The 23942-nt window shown below is 38.6% G+C and overlaps 1 protein-coding gene across 1 annotated transcript in view; it reads left to right on the top strand.

The window, feature by feature from the left end:
* Positions 1 to 9684: 9684 nt before the first annotated feature.
* Positions 9685 to 23942, top strand: part of LOC114031937 (meprin A subunit beta-like) — a 49579-nt gene continuing 35321 nt past the window's right edge. Inside the window, exons 1-5 of the mRNA XM_027847155.1 lie at positions 9685 to 9747; positions 16318 to 16336; positions 16684 to 16734; positions 16823 to 16866; positions 18353 to 18428. Coding sequence (XP_027702956.1) covers positions 9685 to 9747; positions 16318 to 16336; positions 16684 to 16734; positions 16823 to 16866; positions 18353 to 18428 — 253 coding nt within the window. The remainder of the gene's footprint in view (positions 9748 to 16317; positions 16337 to 16683; positions 16735 to 16822; positions 16867 to 18352; positions 18429 to 23942) is intronic.

Here is a 23942-nt window from a genome sequence, read left to right as displayed (position 1 = left end):
GAGTTAGGGGAATGTCTACCCCAAGTGTGTGAAAACTCCTCCCAGAGCAATTGGTGGATAAGAATAAATTATTCCAAGAGCAATGAAGGCAGCTGAAGCAGACATTGAAGAAAGAGTTTGAACCTAGGTTTCAAATCCAAGCAAGAACATTTCCCACTGCCCCATGCATAGGAAAATACCTTTCCTCAAATGACATATTCTGTGTGAAATGATTCAGTTGAAAGCAGTCTATGTTTATTAGTGTTGGGCACATTCTAGTTGATTAGTCAATCATAGTTGGCTTGGGTTGTGTTGAATTGTGGTAGTCACATGTTAGCTTTAGCTGACCAAAAGGACCACTTAACAGCAAGTCTTTCTTTTCTTTTTTTTTTTAAGGCAATTGGGGTTAAGTGACTTGCCCAGGGTCACACAGCTAGTAAGTGTCAAGTCAGAGGTCGGATTTGAACTCAAGTCCTCCTGACTTAGGGCTGGTGCTCTATCCACTGTGCCACCTAGCTGCCCCAAGTCTTTCTTTTTAAGGAAAGATATTTCTTAAAATGCCCACTAAAGGTGAAGATTGTGGAGGATTTCATAATGTCCTATGACAGCATGAGACACATGTAATTTCCTCTTCAGGGTGAGCTTGTACCACTGAAATAGGCTTATGGTTTTGGATTTTAAGTATACATATCTCTACATACCTCTGTGGTAGGAATGAGTACTGAAGTTCACTACCATGTGGGCTAAACTGGTTTTTTTCCTTAAGAGGTATTGAAACTGTTTTGAGGTTGAATTGTCTTAGGACACTAACGGTTTGGGCAGTTGATATTGCTTCCTGGTGCTTTAGGGACAAGTATATAGTCACCTGGCTCGTCCCTCAGGCTTCTGACTAACAAATTGGTAGCATGACCAACACTGATGCTGGAAAGCTAGGCTTAGCAGAATCAACATGGTATCCTAACTGAGTGGCCTTCCTTTGCTATGCCTAAATAAGCCTGCTTTTGGCAACTCTTAGATGGGATATAAGTGTTTTATTTCATTTCAATCTAGAAATTTAGCTTTCAGACCAGTCTTCTTAGTCCTTGGTCATCTATAATGTGGGATCTGAGAGCTATATTCCATAAGGTGACAACAATGCCTTGTGGCTTAATTTTGTATATATACTCAAACACCAGTAATGACTAATAATTTATGCCCAGAAATGACAAAGATTGTTGACAGTACCCCTGTAATTGTTGGAGGGAGAGGAGGTGGGCAGGTAGGTGACAATATTTCATAAATATTTCTTTGTGAAGATGCTATAAAATCACCTCCTACATACATTGCGGGGGCCTACCTCAGGTCAGAGCATTGGCAGCAACAAACAGTCTTTACTGGATCTGAGACTTTATACCTATCTGGTGGAAAATATTTATACAGTGATGAAATTCAGGATATACTTCAAGGTTTGCCATTCCCATCTTGCAGGCCCTAGCATAGAGCAGTTTGTGGTTGGCAGGGCTCATGATTCAACAGCTTGGAAGAAGCAGGTGCCAGTCTTTTGTTTTTGTTTTGAATTTTGTTCTTTTATTTACCTTTCTGTTTTTGTCAATAGAACACTGTCAACACGATACTTTCCATCTGGCTGGAAAAAAAATATCCTTTTAAAATCCAGTTAATCTATTGCTCTAATCCAAGAAAGAGATTTTGGGGTGGCACAGATCCATATCTGGAACTTCCTAGTAGGTTTATGTAGAAGTAGGAGACATGGATTCCATTCCTATCAGTTTTGCCCCCTCTTTCCCTCTGGGAATGGCAAATGGATGGTTTTTCATTTTTTATGACTCCAGAGAACATCTTATTGCATCTAGTTAACTAGCCTGATGCAGACAAAAGAATTTGGAAAAGAGAATGGTGGGGGTAAAATCCCAGTGCTGTCATTTAATGCCCGTGTGACCTTGAGCAAATCATTTCAACTTTCTAGGCCTTGGTTTCCATATCCCAAAAATGGCTGCCAGGATTTTGAAGCCACCTATCCTATCCCTGCTCTTACTATCTGATATTCATTTTATGGAAGCAATACATTCAGGGTTATGAGAAGATTAAAATTGATTCTGTATCTTTTTTCTTGATCCTATTTACAATTAATTGATTTTGTCCTATAACTGCTTATGTCATGGTTCTTTGTCTCTGAACTTAGGTCAGAATTCAGCTGGCCTGCAATAGGTTAAGTGCAGAAATCCAGCTCTACTGTCATATTACTCTTCTATTCTTGCCTCAAGGAATTTTGCTAACTTTAAAGGATTCTGGTGGACATAAAGGGGTTGGGTCTAATATCTTTACACCATCAACCTATCCTTCAAGGATATCTGGTTTGCTATCCAAAGAAGCTTGGGCCACTATCTTGCAGGTGGACTAAAATAATGAACACTTCTTAGTCACAAGAGGGAAGGAGGGGGTTGTTACTAACCCCCATTCCTAACTTCCAACCAATCATATTGTTCCCCGTGCCTCAATTATGTAACCAATCATATGCTTTCAACCCCATGATGTCATTTATCCTGTTCTGTTCTTTGTTCTATACTCCCCCAAACCTACAAAAGGTAGCTTTTACTTGGGGTCTTTGACATAAATGGAGGCAAGCCATTGTGCCCTGTGAATGAAATGTTACCTTCTTGGAGAAACGTGCCTCAGTTTACTATTTTGTGGAATTTCACTTGTGATAGTTGGAAGAGGCCTCATTCATGAGATGAGAAGATTGTTGTTATTGTTGTCTTTCCTCAGCTTTCTCAGTATCATGGAAGCCTGTCAAGCCCTGTCACGACAATACTATAGACTTAGGCCTGGAGGATGAGAGTGATAAACATTGAGGCACATCTGGAATTCCATTACTATATAAATATTTTTCAAAGGACAGGTATAGAACCTCAGATTCCATCAGTGAAGGCTCTATTATTGTACTGCTATTCTGCAGGCCTGAATAAGGGCCCTTGAGTTTTGTATCATTTTTGCAAGTTTTTGTCTAAGGAATTTATTCACCTTCTGGAGTATGGGTTCCCCCCAACCAGATCTATCCTAACCTTCCTCCTATCCTTATCCTTAAAAACTAAAAGTAAGTGCTTAATTCAGCAGTATATGTTCATCCTAAAGAGGGAATTACATGTGTCCAGGGCTATCATGGCTTAAGAAATCTTCTATAATTCCCCTCTTTAGTGAACATTTTAAGAATTATACTCTTGTTAACAAGAGGTGCTCTGAAGGAACTTTTTTGGTCACCTAAGGCCAAAATCTGATTGAAAAAAAAATTACATTCAGTTCACTTAATATGTGCCCAACCCTGATAAACATGCCTTGCTTTTAGTTTTATCATTTTACATAGTACATGAAGATTGAGGGAAGGCATCAACGTGGTACAGTGCAACAAGGACTGGCTTTGGAGTCAAAGGACCTGAGTTCAAATCTTACCTCTAATGCTTATTACCTCTTTGACCTTGGCCATTTAACTTCCCTGGGCCTTAGTGTGCTTATAAGTAAAATACAGAAGTTTGATCTGTTCTAGGAGAAATATCTCCTCTTTGAATTCATGTGGTAGGTAACTGCTGCCAAAATAAATCTGCCACAATGCAGAAATTATAAGAAAAACCTAGGTTTTTCTCAGAGCTCAGACAAAAAACAAACAAACCAACCACAAAAAAACTTTAGCCCCAATTAAGATTCTAATGAGGCCTCTCATAAGACAAAATTATGTTAGAGTGAGAGAAATAATTCTTTTGCATATTCTAATCTCATATATTCCTCTTAGGCCATAAAAGTTAAAGAAAACAAAGGTTCATAATCTCATACTTCCTTCAGTGTCATAAAAGTTGGACATACTTTGTTAAGCAAAGTCATAACCCAACAAAACAAACATCGTTAAACAGACTTTATAGGTAAACTAAGTCAAATTACAGATTAAACTACATTTAGAGGGTTCACAAATAGTCTATAAGAGGGAGAAGGGATTTTCCTGTATCCAAACAGTTGGGGACAGCTGAGAATTTTCCTCTGGCTTCTTGTCTAAGGAATGTTTAAGGCCCCAAGTAAATTTTTACACTCCATGGGACAGGTTTCAGTCATCTCAACAACTTTTCATCTAGGAGAAATAATCCTGACCTTCCCTTAACATTATTATTCCATGAGTCAGGTTTTGGTTAGGTGGGGTTATCTTTAACAAAAGACAAGTTTTTAGTCGACTAAAAGTTGTAGGAGGAATGATCCTGAGCCCTGAATAACAAAACTTAATAAAAAGAAATAAAAAATTCCCATAACAGACCACATGACTTTATGAAGTTCCATTCTAATTCTTGGTCTATGATACTATAACCTGAGCACATATACTATATACAGAGTGCAGGAAACTATTTTTTAATGCTTATTATATAAAGCATTTTATGGAGTCATCTTTTCCTAGGCCTGAGGTGGGATGGACAGCTCAGTGAATAGCCCTCCTGTTGACAACAGGCTTTTGGGGGTGGAGTTGCCTTGACTTCATTTACAAACAGTTCTTAGGAGCCCAGGGGCTAGTCACTTAAGCAGACAACCCTTCATTGCCTTGGAAAAAAAGGAGAGAAGCAAACCACAGAAACAATTGTATTCTAGGAGATGAAAGCAAGTTTTGGTGATGGATGATAGATATTGGGATTTAGGGATAGAGCTGGGGGATCTGTGCTTTAAGTAGGTACTAAGACTTTCGGCTGATACTGGTCTGGGGAAGGGACTGGTTAAATTAATTTAAGCCCATAGCTGAGAAACCTGCCCCATTTGGTATACCCCTCTTCTCTTGGCCTAGAACGATCCCTCGTAGCTAGACTCCAAAATTTCTATCTCCTTTATTCTATTGGGTTTCTCAGCAGGTTTGACCTCATGGTCTAAGAAGAGTCAACATCTTGTGAAGTCAATAGAAATGCCTGCTTCTGATCCTGGTTCCTTTCTTTGTCCTAGATTCATTTTGTTTCCTTTCACTTTCAATTTACAGAGCTTCCCCAAGAAACAGAATTCTTCCTAAAAGAGAATCTATGTGGGGAAGCTCAAAATATAGAAATTCACCAAGAATCAATTTTTTTTTTCCATGTGAAGGGGGAAAAAGAAGAATAGATGGCAAAGGACTTGAGAGAAGGTTGGGAAGTCCTTTGACCCTTTTCTTGAAGTCTTTCTGATGTCAAAGAGGCAGAAAGACATAGTGCATAGAGCTAGAATGGCCTGGATTCAAGTCTTTATACTGACATGACTGTGGGATAATCTCTCTCTCAATGCTCTAGGGCACTGGTGTCAAACTCAAGTAGAAATTGGGGCCACTAAATCATACATAAAGATCCCTTTGGGCTGCACATAAACTTAAAAAACAACATATCAACATTATCAATATTCCATTTTATATATACATATATATATATATTTATTTTGTTAAATATTATTCAGTTACATTTCAATCTGGTGTGGTTAATTTTGCATTTGGTTCTGTTTCCTGTGCAGCATGTTTGACACCTCTGCTCTAGGCTCTAGAAACCCAGAGAAGGTTTCAACCTGCCTTGATAGAGGTCATCCTTGGGTTTCCTAAATCAGTGAAATCCTAGGTCCAGTCCCTATCCCTTTTTACTGGGTTGCTTGACTGAAACTCATTTGCAAGTCAGACATCATTTTTGCATAAAATATCAATGCTTATTTGAGCCAAAGTCTGTAGGCCTGCTTAGAACAACTGTTCTTTCCTTGGCAGCCTGGGCAGTTCCCAAAGTGACTGGCCTTTGAGGGTTGAAACTTGGCACATTGGGCTTGCCAAGGAGTTTGTCTCTCTGTCCATACTTGTGGCCAAGCTTATTGCTTTGGGTATTAAGATCAGAGGTGGCTTTATAACTTGGCAGCCAACAATAGGAAAGATTGTTTGGTATCTTATCACAGATGCTGTGGAAGTTGATGGTTCCCATTGTGGTCCATAGATAGAGATTTTTAGCAGTCCCTAAATGCATTCAAGTATCAGGATACGTGTAAAGAGAGCTTTTGGATGAAATAGATATGGCTTCAGAAGACTGAGATTTTGCACTAGTAATAAATCGCTTTCCTATCTACTCTGAATAAATGAACCTAGAGAAAACCCTTCAATCATTGCATTGTAAAATGATTGTGATTTGATTTTTAGCCATAGTTCATCCAGCCCTTTCATTAGCCTCCTGTTAGCTACCACCTTAGGTCTTTTAGCAACATTTTTATTTTTGAATTTGTTTAAGAATGATTTTTGGCCTATACCCTGTCCAGGGTATTGGACTGCATCTAAGGTAAAAAATTTCAAAGCTCATATTTGTTTGTCATTTGTTCTTTTTAGTGATTCAAGGTATCCCAGGGATATCTTCTTCCTACCCTCACTGATGCCTCTTACCACTTTTTTTTTTTTGATGAGGCAATTGGGGTTAAGTGACTTGCCCACAGTCACACAGCTATGAAGTAGTATGTCTGAGGCTGGATTTGAACTCAGGTCCTCCTGACTCCAGGGCAGGTGCTCTATCCACTGTGCCACCTAGCTACCCCCTACCCTCTTCTTCAACTCAGAAAATGGGTCAGTGAAATTAAAATAGACATGATTGTAGATGCGTTAAAGTAGGCATTCTTAACTGAATTTCAAGAGAATTGATTTCCTCTGTAATCTTATCTATCTTTTGTCCATTAAAAATATTATTTTGATTAGGAGTCCAGGGGCTTTACTAGACTGCCAAAGGAGTTATAACACCTGAGTTAAAGGATGGGTAGTAATAGGGGAAGAGGAAAAAGATGAAGTAAAGAATAAAGGTAAGGAATTGTGAGTTATTTAGAAAACTCACCAGTTGCCCTGCATTAATGCCTTTGTGTCTGCAATAGTGCAATGGGAATGTTCAGAAATGAAATATGCTACCATTTGCTACCCCATATTCTCAAGCTCTAGAGACTCATTGTGAATTATTGAATTTTATAACTCAGTGAGTAAGTAATGAGCATAATTAGAAATATCAAAGCTTCATGGTATTATGCACACAGTAGGTGCTTATAGAAGGGGTTGATCTGGGAGCTCCCAGTTCAACTTGATGAGGTCACAAGAAGGTAGGCCTCTGTTTGGGATTTTGATTGATTATCCCTGTGGAGGCTGTGTGCATGTATTTATAGTGAATTGGCTGGAGTGAGTTTTTGTGAACTTAAGCTTATAAAAAGGGAGAGGGGAACTTTTGTGAGCCAGAGCTTATATAAAGGGGGAGGACGACCAACCGCAGAGTCAGACTTTTCTTTCCCCTCTTTGGAGCGATCTGGAGGGGCAGTGGGGCCTTGGTTTGTGGGGCACTCTATGTGCTCCCATGGTGGCATAGAGACTGCTAGGAGTCACAATGGATGAAGTGTGGGACGTAGGGTTGCTAAGACCTGAGTTTGACTCTTGCCTCAGACATTTGCTGGCTATGTGATCCTGGGCAAGTCACTTAACACCTTTGTGCCTTGGTTTCCTCAACTATAAATTAGGAATAAAAGCTGTATCTACCTTACAGGGTTGTTGTGAGTATCAAATGAGTTAACATATGTAAAGGGCTTTGTAAACCATAAAGCAACGTATAAATGCTAGCTAACATTATTATTATTTTTGCTCCCCAGGGGCAATGAAGACTAATTCTCACCCCATTCCCTCAATTCTAGAGATGGCAGCCTTTTGGCCCAAAAGATGGTAGCAGTTGGGTGTAACAGAGGATCAGTTCCTGGATTCAGCCATGGATAGGCAGTGGTGGAGATAAATGGTAGCTGTATATTTATGCTGTCATGGCCCTAGCTTTGCAGGTTAGGGGGCTGGGGCTGTCCAGGAGCTCCTCCTTCCCTTTCTGGAAGCTTGGACTCCAGGCTTCTCCTCTCTAAGAGGCTAGTCTTGTTCAGGTACTCCTCCTCTTCTAAACAGGAGGATGGGTCTTGAATATTTCTTGTAGTTGATATTACCAGGGAATAACCCGCCACCCCCCACTTAAAAGGTTGGCGTTCAGGTACTCCAACCTTTTGGCCACTTGGTTTCCCTATCCTGGGACATGTGGTTGAGCATTTATGCAAATGCAACAGATCTCAGGTACTACTCCTTCATGGCTGGGTGCAGACACTTGACATCCAACATATGGGAATATTCATTTGACCATTGCTCCCATCTCTGGGATTAAAGGAGGACAGGCTGGATAGTAGGCTCTGTAGTCCCTTTCTGACCAAGTCTTCTCTCAGGTTTAGTCCCACTTCCCCTGGGGATCTTCCCCAAAAGGGAAAGAAAGCCTTACAGCACCTTATCCCACTTTCTGCAGGTCCAGGGCAAAGAGATGGCTCTGGCCTACCGCAGCTTGTGCCAACCAATTCATCCTGAATCAATCCATGCAGCCTCTACCGGTATATCAGGTCAAATCTCAAATAAGAGTTCTCTTGCTTATAACACCATCAAATTGATCATGGAGTTTTCTATCAGCCCCCTATATCAGCATCTACTCTGTGCATAGTACCCTGTAGCTTTGATATTTTGAATTAAGTTGGTGCTTACTGAATGATAAAATGCAACAATAATTTGACACAATGGCAAAATAGATCTCTAGAACTTAAGACTGTGGGATAGCAAATGATAGCATGTTTCATTTCTGAAAATTCCCATAGTGTAATAGGTGGCACAAGATTAATCCAGAGGCAACAGGTAAGTTTTCTAATCATCCAGTCACTCCTTACCTTTATTTTCTATCTCATTCTTCTCCTCCTTCCCCATAATGATCCATTTATCTAGAGACCAAAATTCCCTTCCAGAATTTGGAGTCGGGGGTAGCTAAGTGGTGCAGTGGAGAGAGCACCGGCCCTGGATTCAGGAGGACCCGAGATCAAATCCGGCCCCAGACACGAAAACACTCACTAGCGGTGTGACCCTGGGCAAGTCACTTAACACTATTGCCTAGTCAAAAAAAAAAAAAAGAATTTGGAGTCAGTAGACTAGGGGTTGATCCCCAGCTCTGCTACTGTGTGACTTTGGGCAAATCACTTAACCTCTCTGGGCCTCACTTTCTAAACCTGTAAAATGAGACATTTGGACTGGTCCCTAAACTTTCTTCTACTCTAATTTTATGTCTTCTTATGTCTCTGCTTTCATTTCTCTCTCCCTCTGGATATTCCTGAAAAGGAAAAAGAAAGGGCAATTCTTCAACTGACCTGTTTTTATGACCCCAGTGCAAATGAAGTCTAGAAAATCAATGTGTGTGGCTGTACCCCACAAAATCCTAAGAGAAGTAGTTCATCCTCAGTGGATCTGTATAGCCTCTATAAGAAGATGCAAAAAAAGTCCCTCATGGGCCCACCTTCCCTGTAACATTACCCAATTGATCATCAACAAGTATTTATTGGACACTCCACTCATCAACGTATTATAATAATGACTTGTTGAATCAAAGAATAGATATGTACTTTAAAATTAATTATTGAACTTATTATCATATGTGATTTACTGTCATTCACCAGGAAATAAAGATTAGATAGTTAACCTCCTCCGCTGGTACCACCCACACACTTGTCTCTTGACAACGGGATAAATTGTGCAACGTCAGAACAGTGTTAAGTTTGATGGACTTTAATCTACTCTATGCCTCACGCAGGTCAAAGGCTATGATTTACGATGCTTGCCTCTTTATAACTATAATCCAATTGGAATTTCTCGAAGCTTTCAGCTAGAAATGCAACATGGATTCACGGTGTTTGCCGTGGCTTTTGCTAGGTGAGGTTCTCTTTGTGGTCTCTGGCCTGGTAAGTAATCAAAAGGCATGTACTGCAAGATATATAGAAAGTAAAGCAAAACTAACATACTGGTGGGCAGGTGGGGCAGTGGTACTATGAAACTTGCTTAATCATTGGTTTTTTTTTCTTTCATGTGAATCAGGCAGGGTTAATGAAATGAGTGCTTTATCAGGGCAGATAGGGACAATTTGGGATAGATTGGCTGATTGCAGGGGCCTGAGGAAGAAGAAGGGCTCCGAGAGAGGACTGGGGTATGGTTGGTTGGTTTTGTTTCGCTTCACTGTTTCAAAACTAGCTTTGGTTAATGTAGAAAAAAAGGGAAATTTGTTTTAGTTCAAATTCTGGTATTGACTGATGACAGATTTTTTTTTTCCTAATTACTTGAGTAATAATCTCAACCTGACAGCATGGGCTGAAGAATGTGAAGGGCCCAGCAGAGTAAGAATTCTTTTCTGCTCCCTCACTAGCTTTAGCCCAACCTTGTGCAGGTAAAGAGGTACCCTGTACCAGCTGAATATGGACAGACTAAGGCACTAAACTGTATTTCAAAGGCTTGGAAAGAAGTCTGTAGTTACAAATTTAAAATAGCAGCCAAATTGACAAGTGGAATTTGCAGTCTAAAACTTGTCACTCTAGCATTGAGAAGAATGGATCTTTTTATGACTACAAGCAGGAATTAAAATACTGTAGCTATTTAAAAAATGGAATGGATTGATATTCCAGTGTATTTACATGTATAAAGGTAAAGCACGATACAGACATAAGAAATTATTCTCTTTTTTAAAAGAAATACTATACCTAAAAGAAATGAATGCCTTAAAACTCTACTCAACTTAACTTTACTCTACTTAAAACACTACTCAACATATTGCATATGTGTATTTGTGTGGTTGTGTATTTCTATATACATGTGTATTAATGGATGGAACAACATGTTGGTGTCAAATATGGTGACCTATTGTATGCAATGGACAGTTATTTTATAGCATTAACCGAAACTGCCAACTCTTTCCTTTTGCTCAAAAAAGTCACAAGTTGACTATGTTTCTGTATTTCATATCATGTGTGAGGGACTGTCTGATGTTGGCTACTGCCAAGTAAGAGTTGTGGCAAGATGGGGTAGGAACTGGGTATTAGGAAGTAACAGGAGCTCACGCTCCCGAGGCAGGGGCTGTGGCAGGCGGAGTTGTGGTGAACTGGGATGGGCTGGATACGGAGAAGTAACCGGAGCTCACCTTCCTGAGGCAGTGGGCAGTGCTATGTGAGCTGCGATAAGCTGGGGAAGGAACAGGATACAAGGAAGTAGCCGGAGCACGTGCTCCTGAGGCAGGGGGCTGTGCCACGTAGGAGCGAGACAGCAGAGGACGAGTTCCCTTTGCTTAATCCCCTCCCTAAGTGCAACGTCAACCCCAGACGCCTCCTTCCTGTGTCCTTCCTGACTTCCTGGGTCACGTACCTTCCCTTTGTGTAGCACTGACCCCAGACGCCTCCTCCGGGTATCTGGGCCTGAATTCCTAGGTCACGTGCTCTCTCTTTGTCTATGCACTAGTCCCAGACGCCTCCTTCCTGTATCCGGTCCTAGCCTCCTGCGTCACTTCCTCTCCCTTGGTGCGCTAAATTCAGACATCCCCTTCCGGTATCTGACCCTACAATCATTGACTAGTAGGTGGGCTGAGGAGGAAGGGCTAAGTAGGTACTTAAGGAACAATCATGGTCGGAGCTCGCGGGCTCTCTTTGCTCCTGCTCTCTTGCTATGGCCTTCCTGCTTCGCCTTGCTGTGATGGCCTCTGAATAAAGCTCGGGTGTTGGCACCTCCTGGTCGGCTCATCTCTGTGTGTTTATCCGGGTAGGCCCCGAAGACTGGTAAGTATGACTCTGGCAGCCTGCTCCTTATAGGAGGAGAGTGCACGGTGCGGCCGGCACAATCATGGTCATATGAACCAAAGAAATAGACTGAGGCATAAGCAATTTGCTGTTTTGTGACATCTCAACACTGACTTGGATTGATACATGGTCAAGCTAATTGTGACACAGTATTCTAAAAAAATTCAAACAGTAGGACCTGATGGATTTGGTTTTGATTTGTAGCTATTGTCAAGGTTAGGTTAATTAAAATTTCTAGACAAGTATCTGGGTGATATATCCTTCTTGACAACTGAAATCGAATGGGAGATATGAACAGCAGTCACCCTTGGTTCCACTCAAATCTTCATTGTTTTCCTACCCCTTGTTTCTCCCTCATCAATGGATTCAGGCTACTTTCATCACTAATGCTTACGGTGGCACTGCTTTTGTCTTCCCTCAAGGCTAATCCAACTGCTGCCACTTCAACTAATTCAAGAATTGTTTCCCTTTTATGCAGCACAGCAATCAGTTGAAGTCACTGCTCTTTCTGCTGTTTTGGATCACCTGGAGAGTGAGCCATAAGGCACTAGCAAGAAAATTTCCTTTGAATGATGCTAGGCTCAGGGAAAGGAGAGGGAGGAAATTTGAAGCTGAAAGAAAGTGGAAGAGGAAAAGTGGAGTGTGAGGAAAGAATGCAGTGTGAAGGAGTGAAAAGTAGAAAGACAAGTAGGATAGACTAGGTGGGAATAAAAGAGCTATCATTACTGTCCCACCCTTGAAAAATTCTGTGCCTATAAAATCAATGCAATTCACCAAATGTTTATTAAACTTCTGCTATGTATAATACACTGCATTAGCCATTGGAGGCACAAAGAAAAAAGCCAAATGGTTCCTTCTCTCAGGGAGTTTATGTTCTATTGGGAGGATGCATGTTCTCAAGCAGGAAAATGGAAAATTTATGCAAGGTATTATTAAAGTAAGCCCTACTCCTTCCCTCCTGTATTCCTCTGTCCCATAATCTGGCATCAGGGACATTTGTCTGCTCTGCTCTAGGAAGGCAGCCCAATCCCCAACATAGCCTTGTCTTTAAAAACTTGATTGATGGGTGAAATAATGTTCAAAGTATCTTCCCTGTTCATGTGATTTTTGTCTGCTGTGAAATGAGTCTGGTCTTCACTTAGCATTTTGAACCTGTTTTCAGAAATTTCATTTTGTTCTGATGCATACTAATTGATTAAAATAATTGAGTTGTTTGTCTAAAGAAACAAAAGACCTGAGGAAAACATGACTGTAAAACATGTGGAGTTTTGAGGCATTCATTACTTTTATGCATAGCATATTTAAAAAAAGAATTAATTTCTTTCTTTCTTATGTGCATATAGTACCTTGCTGATTACAAAAGTCTTTCACATATTTGATTTTGTTTGAGCCCTGTAAAGATACTATGGCAATAGGTAGATCTAGTATTATTATTCCAGTTTCACCGATCAGGAAACTGAGCTTCAGAGAAGGTAAGTGACTTATCCCCAAGGTTTCACAAGTAGTAAGTAGCTGAGTACCAAGTCTGCTGACTTCACGTTTAGTGTTCTTTCACCATTATATTTCAGTTTGGGAAATGAACCTGTTGGATTATTTAACCTTATATGAACCTATTAAAAAGACCTCTTAGTATGAATTTACCACTTCTTCAAATATTTTATTTTGCTTTTGGACAGTTCTGATTTTTAGAAGTCTGTGCTTATATCGAACTGAAAGATGCCTCTTTGCAGTTTTCCCCTAACGCTCATATTTCTGCTTCTAGGGCCAAGCATTTGGATTCTATACTGTAACCCTTCAAATACTTCAGGGAAAGCTTTCTTTCATGTTCCCTCAAATATCCCTCAGATTAAGCTTTTCCATTTCTTTCAATCTATCCTTGAACAAAATCATCTCCAGGCCTTTCACTATTCCGTTCACTATTCTCTAGAATCTCTCCATGCTGTCAGTGTTCTTTCTAAAATGTGTGTCTCAAACTGAACTTCAAATGGTGTCCAAGAGCAGATGAAAATGGAGCCATCACCCCTTTGTTGTTCACTCATGCTTACCTAATGGGATTCTTTTTAATTTACAAAGTCAATTTTGATTTCTTTACCTCCCTAACTAAAATATTTTGTTGCTATATCTTTATATACCTTGAATTTCTCAGTGTATCCACCCCCTCCACAAGAGACATCATCTATAACAAAGAATAAAGATGAGAAAAGAAAAAAAAAAAATTTAGCGATACCAAACAACACATCAACAAACTGTGTGATATGAAGTTTTCCACACCTATAGTCCCCCACCTCTGCAAAAAAAGAGGGGGAGTATGTTCTTATATCACTTCTGGGAGGGCAAAGTTGATCATTACAATTTCATAGCACTCAGTTTCAAATACTTTTGCTCTTATGGTTTTATATGGACATTATTACAATCATTATGAATATTGTTTTCCTGGTTCTGCTTACTTTAATTTGTCTCAGTTTATAGAAGTTTTCCTATATATCTCTGTAGTCAACATATTAAAAATTATTTTAGAGCATAGTAATAATATTCCATTGCATTCCTATACTATGATTTGGTTAACCATTTTCCAATATGTGGTTTTTGATGTTGTTGTTCTTTGGCATTAAAAAAAGTGTTGCAATGAATATTTTGATGTATATATGAGGGGAGGGGCTTTCTTTTTTCATTCATCTCCTTGGGTTGTATTCCTAGCAGTGATATTCCTAGCAGGGTCAAAGTGTATGGACATTTTCATGACTTTCTTCACATTATTCCCAATTACTTTCCTGAATGGCTGGATCAAGTGATGGCTCCAGTGGTACATTAGTGTGCCTCATGGTTTAAGAAAAGTTTTTAAAAGACAAGCATTCAAGTTAAAACTCAGTTTAGATTCTTAAATTTCATAAAGGTTAGTTATCAAAGGGCAAAGAATCAATACTAGTGAGGTAACAAGTATGCTAATGGTAAGACCAAGAAAAGCACCGATAAATCTTGTATATCATGATAATATGTTCCCTTCTCTTTTTTGTTCCTCAGCCAACCTTAGAAACCTTTGGTGAGTCATCTGTTGACTTCTGGTCTTCTTCAGCACTTCCAGTGACACATGATTTCACGTATGGGTATGGTTACTAGGTGGTACAATTGGTGAAGTACTGGATTTGGAGTCAGGAAGGCTTGAGTCCAAATCCTGTATCAGATACTTTCTACTTGTGTGACCCTGGGCAACTCATTTAAACTTTTTTGCCTCAATTTCCTCATCTGTAAAATGGACGTATTTGCACCTACCTCCCAGAGTTTCAATGAGGCTCAAGTGAGATAAAACTATGTGAAGCACTTTGCAATACTTAATGTGCTACATAAACACTAGCAATTATTATTGTTTTTCCTCCACTGGTACATATTAAAACCCCTCTACATCTTAGTGGATGGCTTTTGTGTTACCTATGGCCCCCATAATTCATCACCTGATGGACAGCCCTCTGTTGAGAAGCCCCTCTAAACTGAGCTAGCCCATCAACTGCTAAGCCCATCACAAAGAAGCATTGAAAACCCAGGGTCACATCTAGAGTATGAGTTGAGTTGAGGGAGTTCTAGTCTTATTTATGTTAGATGAAAAGAAAATAATCCATACATGATATTCATCACCATTCCTCTTGAATATTTAAGTATTGTACCCCAAAGCTAAATGACCTCATTCTATGTACCAGGACTTCAGCAGTAAGTAATAATAAATTGTGAACACATTATTGTGGTTGGATGGTGCTTGAATCAAAACACTGAGCTGTAGCAATAATAATAATAATAATTAATAAATTGTACTGTTATGGCATTTTAAGATTTGTGAAGCACGTCATGTATGTTATCTCACCTGTTAAAATCTTGTTGTAAGGTAGGGGGAAGGAGGAGAGATTAAACATTTATATAGTGTCTACTATGTGCTAGGCACTATGTTAAACACTTTATAAATATTATCTAATTTAGTAATAATCACGTCTACCTAACAGCTACCTATAAATTAGATGCTATTATTAAATCTTACTTGTTTTGTTGTTGTTCAGTTGTTTCAGTCACGTCTGACTTTTTATAACCCCATTAGGGGTTTTCTTGGCAAAGATACTGGAGTGGTTTGCCATTTCCTTCTCCAGCTCATTGTACAGATGAGGAACAGAGGCAAACAGGGTTAAGTAATTTGCCCCAGGATCATGCCTAGTAAGTTTCTGAGGTCAGATTTGAACACAGAAAGATGAATCATCCTGACTCTAGGCTCAGCACTGTGCCACATAGCTGCTTTACTTGTTAGGTAAATGCTATTATTATCCCTATTTTACAGATGAGGAAACTGAGGCTTAGGTTAAAGAACCTGTCTAGGGTCACACAGCTAGTGTCTGAGGTTAGATTTAAATACAGGACTGTCTGGTTCCAAGCCCAGTGCTCCATCTACTATACCATGCTGTTCCCTTGAAATTAGTGACAAGTCTTGTATATCATGATAATACTCTTTCTTGTATCTTCTAAATAGTATGTGAGTTTGATGGACTGTTATATCACTTAAACCTTCACACATACACACACACACACGGAGCTGGAAAGATGGGCTTTGTCAGATGAGATAGACCTAATATTACATTCCACTCTTATTCAGCTGTACTCATATAGACCCCTCAGAAAAATTGTGCTTTTTCCCCACTAGGAATTTAGAAGGCAATTCAGGCTTATCCTGGAAGCTTTGGTCTGTACCATTTACTAAAAGCTCCAGTCTGTATTGAAGTGTTCACATATGGACAAGTCAAGGCTGACTGCATCAGCCTGCAGCACTTGGTTCCAACTTGGTTCCAATTCAATGCAGCCTGTCTGTGTCAATGGAATCTCCTCCAAATCTGGCTTCCATCTTGCCCAGAGGGATCCATTTGTTATTAACTGTATTGATTTATTCTTAAAGTCAGTCGATGCTCAAGTGAAACGGGAAAACAGAGTCCATGATGTGACCCAATAGGATGAGCTATAGTTTTGTGTTGAGGTGACCTAAACATATAAGCCAAGGTTAACCTTTGTTCTTCTGCTTTTTGGTCTTTTTAGTAATAGATGTAGATGGCGGCAAGGACAAAGACATATTTGACATCAATGAAGGTTTGTGGACTTCTTTCCCTTGAAAATCCCACATGCTTGTGTAGGGTTCTGCCCATTTGCTAATGTCAGGTGTTGTCTTGCCACTCAGCTTTGGGACTGAACCTTTTTGAGGGAGACATCAATCTTGACGGGGTGAGTTGGCACGATACAGTTCTATCAATGATTCTATTGGCCAATGCAAGCTAAAATACCACTCTCTGAAGCTAATCTACCAGTGCGAGGGTATGTTAACCCTTATCATTGGAGGTGGCACAGAATCAAAGGGAATCATTAAGTAGTGCATTTGCACAAGACTTCATAAACAAATTGTTCTGGGAAAAATAACTGGATTCATATTAATGCCATTATCTTTCCCTTACTGTGATTTGCTGTAAATTATTTCCAGGACCATCATCATTAGCCATATGTAGTTGGACTGTATTGATCTAGACTTGATGGGCTTAAATTTTTTTTGTTGATAACTTGTATTTTTACATTGCTTTCATTTTCAAATATATGCCTTTCCTCCTCCCCTGACCATTGAGCCATCTCTTGTAGCAAAGAATAAAAAAGAGGGAGGAAAAAACAAAGCTAAACTAATCAGCGTCAATTGAGTTTGATAGCATATAGATAGTACCCTATCTGTGCAAGAAAGGGAGAGAGAGGTACATTTTCTCAACTCTTTTCCAGGACAAGCTTCTTGGTCATTTTAATTATACATAAGCTTGATATATTTATATCAGATTGTCAACCTGGAAGGTTTTAATTATACAATAAAACCTTACCAATTCAGATGAATTAAAGGAAGGTCAGTTCAAATTAGTTTTTTTATTTAAAGTGTAAATATGAAAATACTTTGAAACGGCATAATTTGTTAATTTTAATAATATCTGTCAGTCAATAATCATTTAGTAAGTCTCCATATATGTGACTCATTGTGCTAAGAAAGGATACAAAAACAAAAATGAAAATGTCTCTATCAAGGATTTTACATTCTACAACAGCAAAAACTAAGCTAATAAAATGTTACTTCATAGAGATTCTACCAGATCTATAGAATGAATAGTATGAAAAATAGTATAATAGTCAGCCAATCAGTAATTGGCATATTGTTTAAAGAAAACAGGAACAATCATAGCAGGGTTTTAAGAGCGCTTGAAAACACTTTATTTACTTAACCACTGTAAACACATAGCACTCTTTCTCTTTTAAATATTTATTTATTTAACACACTTCATTTTCATGTCTGAAGTATCATGAAGTCTGAAATAGGGTAGCTTGAATGTTCTTTTGCTATTTGAATACAATTATTTAGCTATACTGGAGCAAGAAACTTCATTACAGCTTTTCTGCCAGTGGTGATTGGATTTCTCCTATAATCATTGCTAGACAAGCTTTGCATATCTCTTTTCTAAACTGACCTACCCAAAATCAGTGCTACCAATGCATTTTTCTCCTCCTGACTGACCTCTTACTCAATTGCTGGAAAACAATGTTCATACAGGCACAGATGATTTGTTTCTTTTGGTGTTTGGGAGATTCCTAAACTGCTTTTTTTTCCTGAAACAAATGCCTATCCTTCCCCAGGTTGCTGCCTAATCTCAGGATAAATAGATTCTGTGTTTATTTTACTTTTCAGAGAGAAAGAAATTCCATTGTTGGTGATGAATATAGATGGCCTCACATCATTCCTTATGTCCTTGAAGACAGTCTGGGTACGTATATCATTTTGGATAGAATTCCTGTCCTTTCACCCTCTATCCCAGACTCTGGCCTCATTCGAACTCCAGGCTGTAAGTGACAGGAGCTGTTGAGTTCAGACCCCCTTTAGTTGAAGACAGAAATACTTTTATCTTTTCCGCCTCAGAATGGAGGTGGGCTGGGGAGACAAATGGAGGCAGATTCAGAAAACATAGATCTATCTCTATTATTCAATTTCATAAAAGCAAGTTATGATCGCCAAAGTCCCTTCTAGTCCTAAGATCTCTAAATCCTATGACCTGTAGGTACATGGCCCCTCTCCAGAGTCAGTTAAGTGAAAGACTGATATGACTAGTCAGGTATATTTGATACAAATAACCAGAAGCACAGCTAATATATTTCTATTTAAAATTAACAAAACATTTTCTTTTATTACTCTTTCAAAACAATTACCAGAAGAGCCTATTGGAACTCCATCTGTTATTATTATTGATGGAACTTTCCAAAATTGGAGCAGTTTATAATAATTTTCTTCTCCTTCCTTTGGACCTAAGAAATCAGTATAGTACAGTGGAAAGAACACTGAACTCACAGGAATTCAAGGATATGAGTTAAATCCTGACTCTACCATTTACTGCTTGTGTGACCTTGGGCAACAATAATTGTAGTAGTTAGCATTTATATGTTACATTTAGGTTTTCAAACTGATTTACAAATATCTCATAATGGTGGAAATTAGAGAAATTAACAGTCAGAAAGCAAACGAATAAAAAGTTTATTTTGCTGGGGAATTTATGTTGAGATTTGATCAATCCATGGATGGTACTTTTATACCATTTTTGATTAAAACATAGTTTGCATCCCATGAGTTCACTTTTGTGAGTACTAATTTATCTCCTCCTTCCCATTCTGTGGGATTGTTGCCTGTGGCCTCTCGTTAGTTCTACACGAAGAAGTTATCCTCTGTAGACTAGATACCTTCCTCTAGATCTCCTAATATTGTAAAGATGCAAGTGCAACTCTTGGGCTGTCCATATGTTTTTTCTTCCTTTTGATACCTGATATCATCCTCTTTTTCCAGTTGAACATATCTTCTGGATGATATATCTTTAGCAAAAGCTTGTCCATAAGTCATCACTGGTAATATATTGTAGCCCACACACACATACATTTTTCATCTCTTTATTGAAGTTTAGGTCATTGGAGACCATGGCCCTTCATGTGGTGCTAAAATATTAATTTTCGTGTCAGGGAGAAGCTTAGGATAATTGAAAGTACTGCACACTCTCACAAATCCAAGCCAATCTGCTGTCTTTCTCCTCTTCAGTTCTAGACCCAGCTCACTGTCCATTCACACTAGGCTTTAAATTTAACTCCATGTCATAATCTGAGTAATACGTAGTTTTTTCCACTTGTTTTTTCTTGTGTAAAAATCAATAACTGATATTTTTGGAATAGCCATGGATCTTGTTGCATCCATACTTCAAGGAATTTTATTTTATCTTAACTTTCGAATGTGAGATACTTTTTTAGAAGAGAGCCTTTAAGGTTGTATTTTTCATTACCAAGTGTGGGTAGAACAATTTTTTTTTTTGGTAATAAATAAACAGAGCAAGACCATGTAACTTTTTTTACTTTTCCATCTATTATGAAACTCTGAAGGTGTGATCTGTGGAGAAAATCATCTGTGAAAGTCTGCCTGTTCCCATTTCATATTTCCAACTAGGATGCCATCAAGTAGTATAGCATATTTTCATAAAGATTTTATAGAAACGAGAAAGTAAACATACAGGCCAGCTGTTGCTAATACCGTCTTGGTTGCCTTTGGCAGGGACTGGAGGAGTAGGGGTTGGTAACAATACTATTTATAATTTTTTTTTTTTTTGCATTCTCTCCTATATGAGATATACTGAAAATCAGTCTCTCACTGCTTTCAAAATTGCGTTTATGTTCAGCATAAATTTCCTCTGTATATGTTTTGTCTGCTTCAGACACTCTCTATGACTTCGTTTTCTTAAGTGCTATTTCTCATATGTCACATTGGGTCCCTAGATGTTAGAGCCCAAATGTGGTGGTTCTACCATCATTGATTATGAAATACAATATTATAGAAATATTGTTGAATCTGTACCATGTGACATCCAGTTATCATCCTCCCTCCAAATTTGTTTTCCTTTCCACTGCTTTTCACTGTGCTCTAAATTTTATCCTATTTGGTTCTATTGTATATTGCAAATGAACAAAATGTTTTTACTCTTGGTTACCAAGTCTTTCTTTTCAGCAAAGAGATCACTGTTTGCTAAGTAGCTTCTGGAGAATCTGTGAGTAGTCATTCCATTTAGCTATGACATCTTTATATTTTCTACTTTAATTCATAGTGACGTCAGTTCCTCTAGTCAACTTACTGCTCATTGACAAAGTTTCTTCCATAGGCGTCTAACAATTTAGACTTAAACTGTTTGTGGATCATCTAAAAGCTGTGATTATTTTCACCCTCTGCCTTCTTTTTTGCCCTTGTATCACCATCAATAGACAAGGGGAAGGGGTCGGTCAAGGATGAATAGCCATTTTGTATTCTTCTTTGTTTATGAGTTACCATGTCCAGTTACCAGCTTATTGGTGATGAACCATCTATATTCAGACAAACACATTCTGTTTCCATTACTATTGTAAATATTTTTCTAGCTTGCCAGATCATGCCAGGGCTTGTGTCCCATTGCTCGTCGTTTTCCATTATTCCATCTTTCAAAAACTCAGGGCCACTTCCATGTCATGAAGAGGCATTTGACTGGGCCTTTTCTGTAGCCTGGAGATGAAAGTTTAACTTTGGATGCATATAGTATTCAGTTATTCTCTTTCTCAGTATATATTTTTTGCTAGGCAATTGGGGTTAAGTGACTTGCCCAGGGTCATACAGCTAGTACGTTTCAAGTGTCAGAGGTCGCATTTGAATTCAAGTCCTCCTGACTCCAGGGCCAGTGTTTTATCCACTGTACCACCTAACTATCCCTTCTCAGTATATTTTTAGTCATTCAGGTAAGTGACCTTGATTCTTCTTAATTTTAACAACAATAATAGCTAACATTTACATAGTGCTTTAAGGTTTGCCAAGCTTTTTTCCAAAAAGCATCTCATTTTATCCTCACAGCAAGCTTGGGAGGTAGGTGCTATTATTATTTCTGTTTTTATAGATGAGGAAACTTAGGCAAATTGAGCTTAATAGGATTCTGTAAAACTAAAGTGATACTTTAAGCAGAACAGTACTCATAGCATCTTTAACCCTATGTGACCCTAATGAATTGAATTATATTAATTTATGTAGAACAAATCAGAAGGTTTTTTAAAAATGCTTTAATCTTTATTATTCAAAGTATTGCATTAGAATTGAAATCCTTTAAAAATTTTATTGATACTTTTTCTTCTTATATAATTGTCATTTCTGAGATTTTTCTCCCTCACAATTCACAATAAGCACCTCCCCTAAAGAAAAACTGATAAACAAAACCAATCAACACAAAGACCTCGTCTAATAGTTTATGCAACATTCTACATCTGCCATGCCTCCCCTCTACAAAGAGGAAAGAAATGCATTTTATCACCTATTGTCTATATAGAACAGAATAGATATAATGAATAGAAGAGCTGTTATGGGTCTATAAAGTTATATAGAATAGACTAGTTATATATACATATAGCTATATATGTATAGGTATACATATAAAATGTATACCTATAATAACTAAATAATCACTCAGAATTCAGGACTGTTTAGGTGTTTTTAATTGAGAAAAGATATTTATGTAGCACCTATTTTGTTCAATGAGGCAGTGGGGAAGAAGAATTTAATAATAGTCAATAAGTATTTTTTAAGTATGTGGCAGTAAGTTGACAAGAATTTCTTAATCTCTTACTATATGCAAGGCATTGTTTCAAACACTGGGGATGCAAAGAAAGGTAAAGGGCCATCCTTTTTCTCAGGGAACTTAAAGTAGAATGGGGGAGAACTGAACTATGTACAATCAAGCTCTACGCACGATAAATTTGAAATAATCAGTAGAAGTAGGGCACTAGAATTAAAGAGAAGGTACAGTGTTATGCTCTGAGGATATAAAGAAGGAGCTCACATTTTAATGGGAAGGGGCACAATATCCAAAATAAGTCTACATACAAGATATTTTTAGTATAAATGGAAACCAATCTCAGAGGGAAGGCAATAACCCTGGATGGAGTGGGGAATTTGGAAAGGGCTCTTGAAGGTGTTGGATTTGAAAACTGAGTCTTTAAGGAAGCCAGAGTAGCTGGGAAATGGAAATGAACAAGGAGAGCAATCTATGCTCAGTTTGGGGAAGAGGGGAAGGTATGGGAAAGACAGAGAAAAGGAGATGAGTGTCTTGTTGAGGATTAGCAAGGAGGCCAGTGTGACTGGATCTTAGAGAATATAGATGGGAGTAAAATATAAGAAGCCTGGCCAGGTTGTGAAGGATGCCACTGGAGTTTGTCAAATAAGGAGGTGACATGGTCAGATCTGGGCTGTAGGAAATTCACTTGGGCAAGTACATGGATGATAGAGTTGAATAGGGGGTGACCGAGGCAGGTAGACCAACCAGCAGGCTATTGATAATAACTTACATTTATGTTGCTATTTATAGCTTACAAGTCATTTATATATACTATTTCATTTGATCCTCACAACAGTTTAAGTAGTGGGAATGTTATTATTTCCATTTTGTAGATGAGGAAACTTATCCTCTGAAAAGTTAAGTGCCAGACAACTGGATCCAATATGAATTTGCTTCCTGCTACACCTTTGTCTAAGTGTACTGGGCCTCAATGCATTTATAATGTACTTGAAGAGCTCCTAATCTATTGGCCTAAAGTAGGAAAATGGCAGCAAAGGAGTGATACAATAATGTTCACAAGTAAACTAGAAGAAATATTGATCTGAAGGAAGGATGGATTGGAAAGAGTGAGAGTAGAGAGCGTAAGAACTGTTAAAAGTCTATTGTCATAGTGTATTAACCAAAATTTTTGCAGGGCAACTCTGTCTGGTGGATAGAGTGCTGGGCCTGGATTCAGGAATACCTCAGTTCAAATTTGACTTCAGACATATACTAGCTTTGCGACCCTGGGCAAGGCACTTAGCCATTGCCTGTCTCAGTTTCCTTAACTGTAAAATGGGAATGATAATAATGCCTACCTCCCAGGGTTGTTGTGAGGATCAAATGAGATATTTGTAAAGCACTTAGCCTAGTGTCTGACACATATGAGTCACATAATAAATACTTCTTTCCCTTCTTTTTAGGGAGGTAATAGTGGCAAGAGAGAAGAGGAAACAGGTTTGAGACATGTTTCAGCAGTGAGATTGACATCATAAGGATAGGGATATGAACTGGATCTGTGATTTTGTTAGTGCAGAGAACTTCCAAATTATGAAGCTCCCTTCATCAATTCAAGTTGGCACATTCTTTGCAATTTGTAGTCTTTTTTTTTTTCCTTTGGTGAGGCAATTACAGATAGAGTTGAGAGAT

This window comes from Vombatus ursinus, unplaced genomic scaffold (assembly GCF_900497805.2).
Source record: "Vombatus ursinus unplaced genomic scaffold, bare-nosed wombat genome assembly UNPS02015255.1, whole genome shotgun sequence".
NCBI lineage: Eukaryota > Metazoa > Chordata > Mammalia > Diprotodontia > Vombatidae > Vombatus > Vombatus ursinus.
This window is presented reverse-complemented; position numbering and strand designations above follow the sequence as displayed.